Below are 14,845 nucleotides of genomic sequence, written 5' to 3' on the forward strand. Positions count from 1 at the left end.
ATTAGTTTTTTTCTTATTGCAAACCACAACAATGAGAATCAATAAGCAGCACTTAATAAACCTCTCGTCACACAATTATACCCGCAGTGTACACATAGCCTATCTGTAAACTCACAAAAAATATAAAACTTTTTTAAATCATTAATGTAAATATTGTGATTGTTAGTGAAAATTGTACATCATCACACTCTGGCAACTAGAGACCCCAGACGCCAGCGAGATTATTGCCATATATAGTAAACATTAAACTTTATATACTCTTTCTCGCTGTGTTTTCCATAACTTCATTTTAACTCTGGTCATACTAATGGAATGAATATTATACATCAAGTAAGCAACACAAAAAAAAGGGGCAAGGCATGCTTCCAAAATAGCTATACTATTTTTTTGAAAGTAGGCATCCCACCACAATTTTGAGCCGAAAGGTTGAGTCCATCTTCAAGTCAGTCAGTCCAAGACTCCCGTCCAGGGTGGGTGACGTTGGTACGTAGTTACGTACGTGTGTGTGCGTGTGTGGGACGTGTCGCCCAGAATAATACATATACAATTTTCGCAAGAGAAAAAGATGCCAAGAGATAATATATGCTGTAATGATCCTGGGCAAAGATGAACATAGCGAGATTGCAGGTATGTTTCTATACGAAAGTTTGATAATCCAGGGTCCTGGAAATATTAAGAACACTTTCAGTTTTAAGTGTTATTATTTTGAGAAAAATTTAAGGATTCTATGTATGTATGTATATATATATATATATATATATATATATATATATATATATATATATATATATATATATATATATATATATATATATATATATATATATATATATATATATATATATATATTATATAAATAATGTCGTGCCGAATAGGCAGAACTTGCCATCTTGGCTTAAATAGCAACGCTCATCTTGCCATATAGGACAAGTGAAAATTTGTGTATGCAATAATTTCGCCAAAATCATTCTGAACCTAACGAAAAAAATATATTTGATTGTGTTTGTTTAGCACTAAATTACTGTAAACGTATTTAAAATATATTTTGTGGGGTTAGGCTAAAATAAATTGCTTTTGTTATAATAAGGTTAGGTAAGTTTTCTAAGATTCTCTTGGTGCAAAATTAAAAATTTTTACATTAACATTAATGAAAAAAATATATATTTAAACGTATAAGAGAAAATTTCAGAAAGGACTTAATTTTAAATGAGTTCTTGCTAATTGACCAGTTTTACATATTCGGCACGACATATACTATATATATATATATATATATATATATATATATATATATATATATATATATATATATATATATATATACATATACATACATACATTATATATATATATATATATAATATATATATATATATAATATATATATATATATATATTATATATTTATTTTTCATAATATAACATTGTCTATATATATATCAATGAACTTTAGTTCCTTGGTAATGTAAGAACTCACGAAAGCGCTAGGAATTTCGTTATTTTTTACAGTGGTTCTGTATATTGTTCTGTCTGTGTATATATATATATATATATATATATATATATATATATATATATATATATATATATATATATATATATATATATATATATATATATATATATATTTCGCAAGAGCAGGCGAAATATACACTAACACTGATCTCTGGCTGAAGGAGACTGAAACCTACGAACCTTGGAACAAGGTACGCAGTGCTTTACCAACCTACCCACACTTGGTAGATTGGATATACAATCGTCCCCCCATCCTTAATTCCGTCTCTTCATATAAAGAAAATCAGTCCTTTTCATCAGGTATTCGTTTTTAATAACAGTAACAGTCAAGCGGCGGCTCTGTTACAGAAGCGTATTGTTTCCCGGTCTTCACTGTCACATTTGTTATATTCTCACAGGCTATTAATATTCAAAAAATAATATATACACTGAACGTTGAGAATATCAGTGTATATACACTGAGAGGTGCTGTGTGTTTTTCATGGTACATAAATTTTTATTACATTTATAAGGAAGCGCTAAACCCCTTTGGGGTCATATAGCATCTGGTTAATGAAAATGTTCAAAGGTTCGATCAGAGGAAAAGAAGTGTAGCTCCACTTTCTAGGATCAAGAGCCCTTCATGGCCATCAAGGCACCCCCGGTGAAGGGGTCTGTGGAGAGGAAATGAGAGAGCCGACTGTCTTAGCTCTCAACGCCACAAAGAGATCATTATAACACGGACGTGCAAGTATATAAAGGAACTTCGAGGGGGGAAAATGTTGAGCTTTCTCCATGAGGCTCTTGAAATATTCTCCTACCGCCCTATCTTATCCATACATACATGTTTACTTTGTTATTTAATACGGTACACAAGGTTTAAAGTACAAGTACAAAATATTTTTCCATAAAATACAAAGTTTAAGGATACATTAAAAGTATACATATGTGTCTGTCAACGATTACATTTACAAAGTTCCATTCAGTTCATTAAAGCTGGGACGCGTTTTAATATTGTTTGTGCTGTAGAAGAATGATGTAGGTTTTTGTTCAGACAGCTGTACCAGGTAAAGCAAGTGTTATTCGCCAAAGTTTTGTAACACGAGCGTTCTTTAATCTAGAACATAGTACAACATAACAGTTGTAATCTTCATGAGATCAGCGAAACGTGTTATGTATAACACTCATTACTTCTACCACTCATTACTTCCCCAAGTATTGCATATAATCGGAAAAGAAGTCTATCGTCGCACCATGGGTAGTAAGCGTGCAGATTTAAGCGTTTCCTGGCAATTCTCGACATCTTTTGAAGACGAGAATGGGTGAAAATATAAGAATTAATTTTCTTGCCATCAATCCTGCCCACCACCTTACACCTGGACATATATGCCTCGGCAATTTTATGACTACCTCCCATATCATGGGTACTGGGTGCATAATAAACTATTTAACATTACAAGGATATATAGAGGGGACTAAATACATACTGTCGATGCATTACAATTACATGGATATATTACGTTTAGCCTCTTGGCCAAGGCTCCAGCACTGAGGCTTTTGAAGGCTACTGTGATGGTGGGTAGTGCTTGCCTAATTGTAGGTGCAGGTGTCGGGACTCAGCTCCTGGCCCCGTCTCTTCACTGAACGCTACTAGGTCCTCTCACATTCAGTGTTAGTGTGCTCAAACGTTTATGATTGAGAATTGCCTATGTAACATGATCGTCAGCAGCCCATTAACAACTGTTGCCTCAGGATAAGTAAGTTTATTCAGGTATACACATATACAGTTACATAGATTATCATACATAGTAGCATATGTGTAAAGAACCTAGGATAACCCAAAAAAGTCAGTGACTTATTTCCATTGGAGTCCATTCACAATGACTTAGAGATTACAAATAGCTTTATATTAAGAAGTGATACGATTTTTACTCATGAGGCTTACAAATAATTCTACAGATAATATAAATTTCTATAACAATTGTGAAGGCACATATATACTGGCATACAGTAATGGTAAATCCTATATTTAACATAGAATAACCCAGCACAGTCAAGCAGTACTACATATCTCCACTGTAGTTCTTAAATTTTCATCACTATTTAATAAAACTTATTTTTAATCATATTTCGAAGATGTGGCACCACACTATCATGGATTATATGAGAAATATTTTATATAAGCATTAACGCTAAACTTCATCTCTGTTTTCACCATGTTAAATGAGGACTCATGGCCATTGAAGCACACACTGAGAAGCTCCAAGGCGGGTTAGACAGATCAGTGAATGGGAATGGTTGATGTGAGCTAGACCTGCCTAATATGGATCAGTAGGCATAATGTATAGTGCTCCTTTTTTGTTAGGTTCGTAGGAATATATGACCGAGCTCCTCATTTATATGTATCAGTTTTAAATCTGACATGTATCGCTCCTAAATTGGTAACTTCATTGCTGTAGTTTATCACACTGCTTGTAGGCGGCTTAAGCCGGTAGGAGACTTGGACCTGCCTCACATGAGCCAGTAGGCCTACTGCAGTATTCCTTCTTTCTTATGTTCCTATAACGTCAGTTCAAGTGACAGTTTTATGGCTTTACGCTTTGTGACATGATAAATGACTCGCTAATATAATTATATATATATATATATATATATATATATATATATATATATATATATATATATATATATACATATATATATATATGCAATAAGATCACAGTAAACAGGTGATTTCAGAATATGCAAAACAACCACTCTGAAAGAATAGAGAAATTCCAAGCGTTTTCGTGACTACTCACATTATCATAGTTCCTTGATAATGTGAGTAGTCACGAAAGCGCTTGGAATTTCTCTATTCTTTCAGAGTGGTTATTTTGCATATATATATATATATATATATATATATATATATATATATATATATATATATATATATATATATATATATATATATATTCCTGTTTAAACACTGTGTCAAGAAAATATGGTATTTACTCTGTTGCTTGTTAATATCTTATAACATTGTGTGTATGTTAACCTAAACATTATGCTTGGTGAAAACAGGATAATCTCAGGCTTCCCTGCACACCATATTGTGTTACTGTTTATCATGTCTTATTCCAAGAACATGACATCCTATCATTTCCTGAAGATTATTTTTTAAATGCTTAGTGCGTGCGTGCGTGCGTGCGTGCGCGCGCGCTCATGTGTTGCCTCAGGATTTCCCAGGTAATGAAAGGCCCTCGTTTATTTTGTCCTGATCAATTTCCGCACGTTGGTTGTAACAGAGTCGCAGTTATGCCTGAGTGTACTGAAATGGATTTATAGCTTAGGATAATTATTAGGTCTGTATACAGTACTGTTATTCTTGGTACTTTCACCATGATTTTTAATAGTTTTATGTTCTGTTGTTCCGTATTTACTGTCATATTTAATCATATTTTGGATTCGGGCGTCACTGCCCAATGAATCTCAAATGTAGTTTCATGTGAAAGCTGCTAACATTGTCTTGACTACGCTGAGGAGGCTATTTATCAGTGGAACTGGTTTTGGCTTGTTTATAGCCCTAAATGTTAGCGAAGTTGGGTTATTCTAATTGAATTGTTTTGACATGGTTTGTTGACGAAGCAGAGACTGGTGTGTCTGGCGGTGGGAGTGTGTAGTCTTGTTCCATCCATTAGCCTAATTCTTTCCTCTCGTGCTGGGGTGAGTATTCTTGTTCTGTAACGTACTGCTACCATATAGTGCTGGGGTGAGTGGTAAGAGTAGTGCTTGCTGGGGTGTGGTGGGAGTAGTGCTTGCTGGGGTGTGGTGGGAGTAGTGCTTGTTGGGGTGAGTGGTGAGTAGTGCTTGTTGGGGTGAGTGGTGAGTAGTGCTTGTTGGGGTGAGTGGTGAGTAGTGCTTGTTGGGGTGAGTAGTGAGAGTAGTTATTGCTGGGGTGAGTGGGGGGAGTAGTGCTTGCTGGGGTGAGTGGTGGGAGTAGTGCTTGCTGGGGTGAGTGGTGAGAGTAGTGCTTGCTGGGGTGAGTGGTGAGAGTAGTGCTTGCTGGGGTGAGTGGTGAGAGTAGTGCTTGTTGGGGTGAGTGGTGGGAGTAGTGCTTGCTGGACTGGTGGGAGTAGTGCTTGCTGGAGTGGTGAGAGTAGAGTAGTTATTGCTGGGGCGAGTGGTGAGAGTAGTGCTTGTTGGGGTGAGTAGTGAGAGTAGTGCTTGCTGGGGTGAGTGGTGGGAGTAGTTATTGCTGGGGTGAGTGGTGGGAGTAGTTATTGCTGGGGTGAGTGGTGGGAGTAGTTATTGCTGGGGTGAGTGGTGGGAGTAGTGCTTGCTGGGGTGATGGGAGTAGTGCTTGCTGGGGTGAGTGGTGAGAGTAGTGCTTGTTGGGGTGAGTGGTGAGAGTAGTGCTTGTTGGGGTGAGTGGTGGGAGTAGTGCTTGTTGGGGTGAGTGGTGGGAGTAGTGCTTGTTGGGGTGAGTGGTGGGAGTAGTGCTTGTTGGGGTGAGTGGTGGGAGTAGTGCTTGTTGGGGTGAGTGGTGGGAGTAGTGCTTGTTGGGGTGAGTAGTGAGAGTAGTGCTTGTTGGGGTGAGTAGTGAGAGTAGTGCTTGTTGGGGTGAGTACTGGGAGTAGTGCTTGTTGGGGTGAGTACTGGGAGTAGTGCTTGTTGGGGTGAGTGGTGGGAGTAGTGCTTGTTGGGGTGAGTAGTGAGAGTAGTGCTTGTTGGGGTGAGTAGTGAGAGTAGTGCTTGTTGGGGTGAGTAGTGAGAGTAGTGCTTGTTGGGGTGAGTGGTGGGAGTAGTGCTTGTTGGGGAGTGGTGGGAGTAGTCCTTGCTGGGGTGAGTGGTGAGAGTAGTGCTTGCTTGGGCGAGTAGTGGGAGTAGTGCTTGCTGGGGTGAATGGTGGGAGTAGTGCTTGCTGGGGTGAGTGGTGAGAGTAGTGTTTTCTGGGGTGAGTGGTGAGAGTAGTGCTTGTTGGGGTGAGTGGTGGGAGTAGTGCTTGTTGGGGTGAGTGGTGGGAGTAGTGCTTGTTGGGGTGAGTGGTGGGAGTAGTGCTTGTTGGGGTGAGTGGTGGGAGTAGTGCTTGTTGGGGAGTGGTGGGAGTAGTTCTTGCTGGGGTGAGTGGTGAGAGTAGTGCTTGCTGGGGCGAGTAGTGAGAATATTCTGTGTAGTACTGGACAAGATGCGTGATGGAGTTCCCATTGGAAAGTGGTAACATATTTTGCGCATTGTGACCAACTATCCAGGAAGGTACTACCGTCCAGTCATATGAATGTGAAACGGAAGCCTGTACAACGTTTTGTACTCAGGATTGCTAGCTTATATATATATATATATATATATATATATATATATATATATATATATATATATATATATATATATATATATATATATATATATATATAATATATTGTGAACATGTGGGATAGAAGATAAATCTTACCCACTTTCTGCTTACTTTCAATATATTGTACTTCACTTTCCTGTAAGTTTCTTTGTAGTTACTATTAATGCAATATTTCCTTTAAGATTTGAGAAGCCTCGTCTGTGACCGGGCCTCGGGGACAATTATTCCGAACAAGTAACAATTAACACATACTTGGTTTGTGACAGTTTCTCCTTATAGTTTAGCGTGTCTATATGTTTTCTGCTTCGTTCTTCTTCATTCCCATGGCATGTGTTTCAGCGAGGTGCTCGTGGCTTGGTTGCCAGTGCCCTCAGCTTACACAGAGAGTCCGGGATCGATCCCGGGCACGAGTGAAGCGTTGGGCATGTAGTAAGTAGGTACCGGGGTGTTAGTCGACTGTTGTGGGCCACATCTTTGGGGACAAGATTTATAGACCAGTTTGCCGTTTATATCTTCCCTAAAAAAGAGTCGGCCTATCTCCAGGTAGGCTCCCTTTAGCCAGCGTTCTTCTCTTGCGTCTTTGTAAACTAATGGTGTATGAGGTTCATCGACATGGTAGTCCTTTTCTTACTGCGAAGATCAAAGGTAGATTTTACATATGACTTGATCGGTTTTATACTTCATGCATATCACGAGATAATTTCCTTCCTTAAACCCGTTATTTATTGACCCCGGCTCTAAAAAATTTTGCCCTCTTTTTCATATTTCCTGCTCCTGGAGAGGATGGTATAACCTATGATATTCTCAGAACTCTAAGGCACGTGCCTGATAACCCTTTGTTGGCACTGTATAATCTCAGTTACATTGAGGGCGTTCTTCCTACTTCTTGGACCAATAGTCTCATTGTGCCTATCCCTAAGCCCCAACAGCCTGATACATTTAGGCCGATCTCCTTAACTAGTTGTCTTTGCAAAACTTTTGAAAGAATGATGCTTAACAGATTGTACTACAGAATCAGACATCAACTTTCCCCCTACCTCTATGGGTTCATGAAAGGTAAAAGTGTGCAGAACTGTATTTCCACCTTTCTCACTGCACACACCTCTACTAGTTTTACCACTTTTCTTGATCTAAAATCTGCATTTGATATTGCGAACAGAACCGTTATACTACATGAACTAGCCAAAATGAATATTGGTGGTAGCTTACTCTGCTGGATAATAGGATACCTGTCAAATAGAGTATCCTCTGTCCTTTACCAAGGCTTCAGAAGTGATTCTAAAGAAATGTCTTTAGGTACACCGCAGGGAGGAGTTCTTAGTCCCATGCTATTTAATATTCTGATTAATGCTCTCCTAAATGCTCTACCTGCCTCACCTAAACATATAGCTATAAGCTATGCTGATGATATCATGATCCATACAACAGGGCATAAGAAGATGAATACCATTCTTAATGAAGTTCAAGCAATTTGTAATCGACTAGGCCTTATAATATCTTCCTCTAAAACAAAGATATTAACAAGCAAACGACATCCCCCACCCATCTATTTGCAGGGTGAAATCATTAGCTACGTTAAAACTTACAGATATCTTGGTGTAGATGTACCCTTTAACAAATCCACTATACCACAACTAAACAAGAAATGCAAAGCTAGGCTAAATGCTCTCAAAGCTGTTGCTGGTTACAATCCCAACTATGGTGCTAATGTGAGAATCGTGAGAATGATGTACATAGCCTATGTTAGGTCCTTAATTGATTATGCTGCTCCCATGTTGATATTAGCTAGAGAAAGTTCCCTCCGACCCTTGGAGTTAATGCAAAATGAAGCTCTCAGGATTATTCTTGGCTGTCCCAGATCTACAAAAGTTCTTAACATGAGGAAGGAGCTTGGTATTTCTAGTATCAGTGATAGGATTGTTGAAATTAACACTGTACTCGGTATTAGAATGTTGAGAAACGAACCAGACACTGTCACAGTGAATCTTACCAAGTGTCTAGAGGTAAATACACACAGATCTAAATGGATTGTGAAAACGTGCAATTGCATTAAGTTTTATAACCTGCATGAACTGTATCACTGTAGGCAACAAGAGCATTTCACCCCTCCATGGAAGATGTGTTCATTTAATATCACATACCTACAAGTCCCTCCCAAGAAGCTCATTGCTAGTAATCTCTTCCTTAAATCTCTTGTTAGAGCAACTGCTCAAGAAGAAATTTTTCGCCTAGCTGGTAGTAATAAGTTATCACAAGTTATATACACTGATGGATCTAAACAGGAGTCTTCTGGCAGGGCTGCATCTGCTCTTATTGCCACCTCCCTAGTTAAGAACGATAATAAATTTGTTGAGTTAGGCATAAGAATTAACAACTGGGCGTCTACACTGCAAACTGAATTATTTGCAATCCTAATGGCGCTAAAGCTAACCTATGACACTGAGCTTGACTCTATCATCATTACTGATTCTATGTCATCATTGAAGGCTCTTGGCTCATATAATGACTCCAACAACATGCTCATTGGGGAAGCCAGGTATAGATACTCAAAAATTAGGGACAAAGGAATTAATGTACAATTGCTATGGATCCCATCACACATTGGATTACTCCTTCATGATAAAGTTGATATGTTAGCCAAGAAGAGTACCCAGAAGGAGAACGTAGAATATAACTTTGGTATAACTGTGTCTAGCATTAGGAATAATATTAGGAGAGAAGTAAATAATGAAGATGATTGTTATAGGAATGCAGTTAGAAGCCTGAGTAGATCTATAACCCACTATGATAACATGAACGTAGATAAGTATGTTTATGGAGCAACTTGCAATGTGAACAGACTGACTGATGTTGTAGTGGCCAGGCTTAGGCTTGGTTACAAGTACTTCTGGCAGTTTGGGAGACACACAGATGATGATCAAACTAAATGTAAATTATGTGATCAGGCATATGGTCACTGTCTTGAACACTATGTGCTTAATTGTCCACTTATTGAGGAATACAGAGACAGACAGTATAATAACCTATGTGACATGTCAAGATATCTTATTAATGAAAATAAGATACCAGATATACTAAGCAAATTTCCTAAATTTGCTTGTAACAGATAAGTGAACTATAGATATGTAGATATAAATCCATATGTATTCCTGTTAACCCTTTGGGGCCTAGTTCCTAGGCCTTTTGTGTATCCACATGCTCTCGCGCTACCGTCCACAGGATGGATATGGGGTGCACAATAAACTAGCCACTTCGGTGGCAAAATCTAATCTAATCTAATCATCGTGAGGAGCAAGAGGAGAGAAAATGGAAGCAGGAGGCACAGAAGACTAGGGAGGATAGCGTGGAGAGCAGGAGAGAAGTGAGAATGGGGAGGTAGTGTGAGTAGCAAGGGAAGGGCAGTGAGGAAACGAGTGAGGATAAGGAGGCAGCGTGGGTGATGGCTGGCCAGAGGTACTACCAAGTCAGGCAACAAGGGTTCAAGGCGACCAACTTGTGCTCGTCGAGAATACATATGACGCATTGTACCTCAATGGAATTAATAGCAAGGCAATGCGTATATCCTCCAGAGTAGCTACGCCAAACGACGAGGTGCTCATTTTACCGTAGACTGTGCAATAGAAATAAAAAAAAACGTATAAGCTACACTGTGAATTCATGTCTACATACATAATTCATTACGATTGTAACCAGACCATAAACAATGTAAATAGTTCATTACCATAGTAACTTCTTTGCTATCTTAATTTTGGAGCCTAGTCCCTGGACCTATTATGTCTGTAATATTTTGACTACCCCCTTCCCTCTCCGCAGGATGGGTATGGGGTACGCAATAAAGCTATTAAAGTTAAAACGGTCTACAATTAGATTCACTTGTGAGACCACATTTATTAGTGCCTATTCGGTTGAATTTTATTATACTAATAAAAGAAGTCTGATTCAGAGCAAGTATATAATTTTTGAGATAGTTTATAAACTGCGTCAACGAGCAGACAGAGGTGACAGCTGGCGCAGCCTCCTGCTGTTTGCAATGGCTGTCTGGCTGTCCTACCGAGGAGGGACAGGCACCTAGCAACATCTGTTGTTGGGGCAATGGATGCATTCCCTAGAATGTTAATTTCTCATTACTCTGTAATTTGTTCATGATTGTAACCATGTATGGACGTGTGTATGATCCATTAACTTTGTAACTTGTCATGAATGTGACCAGCTCTACCTGGAGCTCATTACCTTTGTAACTTGGTCATGATTGTGACCAGATCTAGTTTATTACCTTTGTAACTTGTTCAGCTGTCAAAACTTTGGAGTCCAGTCCCTGGACCAATTGTGTACCTCTGCAATCTTTTGACTACCACCCACCTGGAGGTTATTCCAGGGATCAACGCCCCCGCGGCCCGGTCCATGACCAGGCCTCCCGGTGGATCAGGGCCTGATCAACCAGGCTGTTACTGCTGGCCGCACGCAGTCCAACGTACGAGCCACAGCCCGGCTGATCCGGCACTGACTTTAGGTATCTGTCCAGCTCTCTCTTGAAGGCAGCCAGGGGTTTATTGGTAATTCCCCTAATGCTTGATGGGAGGCTGTTGAACAGTCTTGGGCCCCGGATACTTATGGTGTTTTCTCTAAGTGTACCAGTGACGCCCCTACTTTTAATTGGGGTATTTTGCATCGCCTGCCCAGTCTTTTACTTTTGTAGGGAGTGATTTCTGTGTGCAGATTCGGGACCATTCCTTCCAGGATTTTCCAAGTGAAGATTATGATATATCTATCTCCTGCGTTCCAACGAGTACAAGTCAAGTGCTTCCAAGCGTTCCCAGTAGTTACGGTGCTTGACAGAACTTATACGTGCAGTAAAGAATCTCTGTACACTCGCTAGATCTGCAATTTCACCTGCTTTGAATGGAGATGTTAATGTACAGCAGTATTCCAGCCTCGAGAGAACAAGTGATTTGAAAAAGGATCATCATTGGCTTGGCATCTCTCGTTTTGAACGTTCGCATTATCCATCCTATCATTTTCTTTGCACTTGTGATCGTGGCACTGTTGTGATCCTTGAAAGTGAGATCCTCAGACATTACTACTCCCAGTTCCCTTACATTATTTTTCCGGTCTATTGTATGGCCAGAGTCTGTAGTATACTCTGTTCTAGTTATTATCTCCTCCAGTTTTCCATAACGGAGTATCCAGTTTTCCATAACGGAGTAGTTGGAATTTGTCCTCATTGAACATCATATTGTTTTCCGTTGCCCACTGCGTTCTCAGCAGATGACAGCCTCATGCAGATCCTAGTATCATCTGCAAAGGATGATACGGTGCTGTGGTGTATATCTCTGTCTATGTCTGATATGAGGATGAGGAATAAGATGGGGCGAGTACTGTGCCTTGTGGAACAGAGCTCTTCACTATGGCAGCCTCCGATTTAACTCTGTTGACCACTACTTTGTGTTCGATTTGTTAGGAAGTTGAAGATCCATCTCCCCACTTTCCCAGTTATTCCTTTAGCACGTATTTTGTGCGCTATTACGCCATGATCGCATTTGTCAAACGCTTTTGCAAAGTCTGTGTATAATACATCTGCATTCTGATTTTCTTCCAGTGCATCCAAGGCCATATCATAGTGATGCAGTAGTTGTGAGAGGCAGGAGCAACCTGCCCTGAACCCATGTTGCCCTGGATTGTGCAGATTTTGGGAATCCAGGTGATTTGCAATCCTGCTTCTTAGCACTCTTTCAAAGATTTTTATGTGGGACGTCAGAGCTATTGGTCTATAGTTCTTAGCTAATGCTTTGCTGCCACCTTTATGGAGTGGGGATATATGCGTTGTTTTAAGTGACTGGAATTTCACCCATGTCCAAGCTCCTCCTCCATAGTGTCCTTGGGGCACGCGAGAGGGGTTTCTTGCAGTTCTTAATGAATACAGAGTTCCAAGAGTCTGGGCCCGGGGCTGAGTGCATGGGCATGTTGTCAATGGCTTTTTCGAAGTCTATCGGAGTTAGGGTAATGTCGGAAATCTGGCATACATTTATGGAGTTTTGAGGCTCATTCATGAAGAAATCATTTGGGTCGTCGATCCTCAGACTGATTAGTGGCTCACTAAACACAGAGTCGTATGTATTGGGATTTCAGTATTTCACTCATTTCCTTGTTGTCATCATCTGTGTAAGTCCCATCCTGTTTGAGTAAGGGCCCGATACTAGATGTGGTATTTGCCTTGTTTTTGGCATATGGAAAGAAATATTTCGAATTTCTTTCAATTTCACTAATAACTTTAAGCTCCTCCTGTCTCTCTTGGTTCCTGTAAGTCATTAAACTTAAGTTCGATAGTTTCCACTTCCCTGGTCAGCCCCTCCTTTCGTGTAACAGATGGGTATGGGGTGCATAATGAAGATATTAAACTAACTAAACGAGCAGTTGGCGTTAATTTTCCCGTTCTACTACATTTGTTTTCATGATGTCCTCACACTTTCCACTAAGTCTGTGTGTTATGCCAACCAAAATGGTGGTTCCAGTGTAAAGGAAGCTTTAATCCCAAGGATTACATTCTGAACCCAGAATGAAATACTTGGCGATGTTCTCATCGCCTTACTAAAATCTGATCCTAGCATAGGCTTACATATTTCATTACCTTAATTGAAAACCTATCTTGTATAATGGAGTGTGGCAGGGCAACCCATCTTGTATGAGGGAGTATGACAAGACAGTCCATCATGTATGATGGAGTATGATAGCAATACCCATCATGCGCAGTGTGTGTTAAGTAAGCATAGTTCTTGATCTAACTTTGTAATATATCGTGTAGATCAACCGCAAAGTGCCGTGTGACCAGTTTTATTGGAAAAACAAAAGTGGTTTATTGTTTACCTCAACCCTTCCATCTAAAAAAACAAAACAAAAAAAAATATTGCGCATCTAGATTTCCAGGATTTGCGCCGTTTTTGATCTGACTGCATCGAGGCTTTGAAAGATGAGACTTCGTTTGGCGTTACGAAATATGAAAAAACAGAGCACTCGAAACAATTTTCAATCCCGTTCATGTGAAACAAAATACTGCGTGAAACTTAGATATTTAATATGCGCTTCACACGTATACCAGCTCTGGTGTTTCTCACACATTTGTATAGCAATCTTCCCCAGGATGTCACCTACAATAGTTAGATGAATCCATATTTACTGTTAAGCGAGGATGAGCAGCGCTGGAACTTGCCTATCTCTTTCGTACACTGGAATCGAACTCGGGACATTTCGGTTATGAATAGAACTGTTCTACCATTGAGCTGCGCTTTGTTTGGCCTGGTGGCTAAAGCTCCCGCTTCACACACGGAGGGCCCGGGTTCGATTCCCGGCGGGTGGAAACATTTCGACACGTTTCCTTACACCTGTTGTCCTGTTCACCTAGCAGCAAATAGGTACCTGGGTGTTAGTCGACTGGTGTGGGTCGCATCCTGGGGGACAAGATTAAGGACCCCAATGGAAATAAGTTAAGACAGTCCTCGATGACGCACTGACTTTCTTGGGTTATCCTGGGTGGCTAACCCTCCGGGGTTAAAAATCCGAACGAAATCTTATCTTATCTTATCACGAGGCGCAATATTATTATTTTAGTCACTGGGAAACGCTGCATCCTTTGGGGTAGTGCAGAGCTCGGAAAATGGGAAGTAAATAGGGTACGCTGCAAGGAAGAGTTGCTGCAATACCTTGAATCAAAACCCTCTTCACCGGAATCGGGGTTCCTCTCTTGAAGGTATTGAGGGAAGAAGTTTGTTTACAAAGAGAGTATATGAAGGTTTATTTACAGAGAGGGAGAGTAAACACTGCCCAGCACCTGAGGAGCTCACTACCCAGCACCTGAGGAGCTCACTACCCAGCACCTGAGGAGCTCAGGATGCCAAATATTTACATTTTTAACTTTGACCTCAGTGGCAAAGACAGAATTATAATTTTTCTTTTGGATTTATATTATTGTATATGAATATGCACCTTAAGCGTTGTTACTCTTGATTTACTTACATTAAT

The 14,845-nt window shown here is 39.9% G+C and overlaps 1 protein-coding gene across 3 annotated transcripts in view; it reads left to right on the forward strand.

Moving 5' to 3' along the window:
- The first annotated feature begins 427 nt into the window (after window positions 1–427).
- LOC128685066 (carbohydrate sulfotransferase 15) overlaps window positions 428–14,845 on the forward strand; it is a 92,529-nt gene continuing 78,111 nt past the window's right edge. The window contains exon 1 of one of the 3 annotated variants that reach the window (XM_053771532.2): window positions 428–627. In XM_053771532.2, the coding sequence (XP_053627507.2) occupies window positions 607–627 (21 nt within the window). In that variant the 5' untranslated portion in view covers window positions 428–606. Of the gene's footprint in view, window positions 628–5,133; window positions 5,203–14,845 lie in introns of those variants that run through there. The other 2 variants (XM_053771526.2, XM_053771528.2) reach the window with 2 other exon arrangements.

The sequence above is a fragment of the Cherax quadricarinatus genome, chromosome 5 (assembly GCF_038502225.1).
Source record: "Cherax quadricarinatus isolate ZL_2023a chromosome 5, ASM3850222v1, whole genome shotgun sequence".
Lineage (NCBI taxonomy): Eukaryota > Metazoa > Arthropoda > Malacostraca > Decapoda > Parastacidae > Cherax > Cherax quadricarinatus.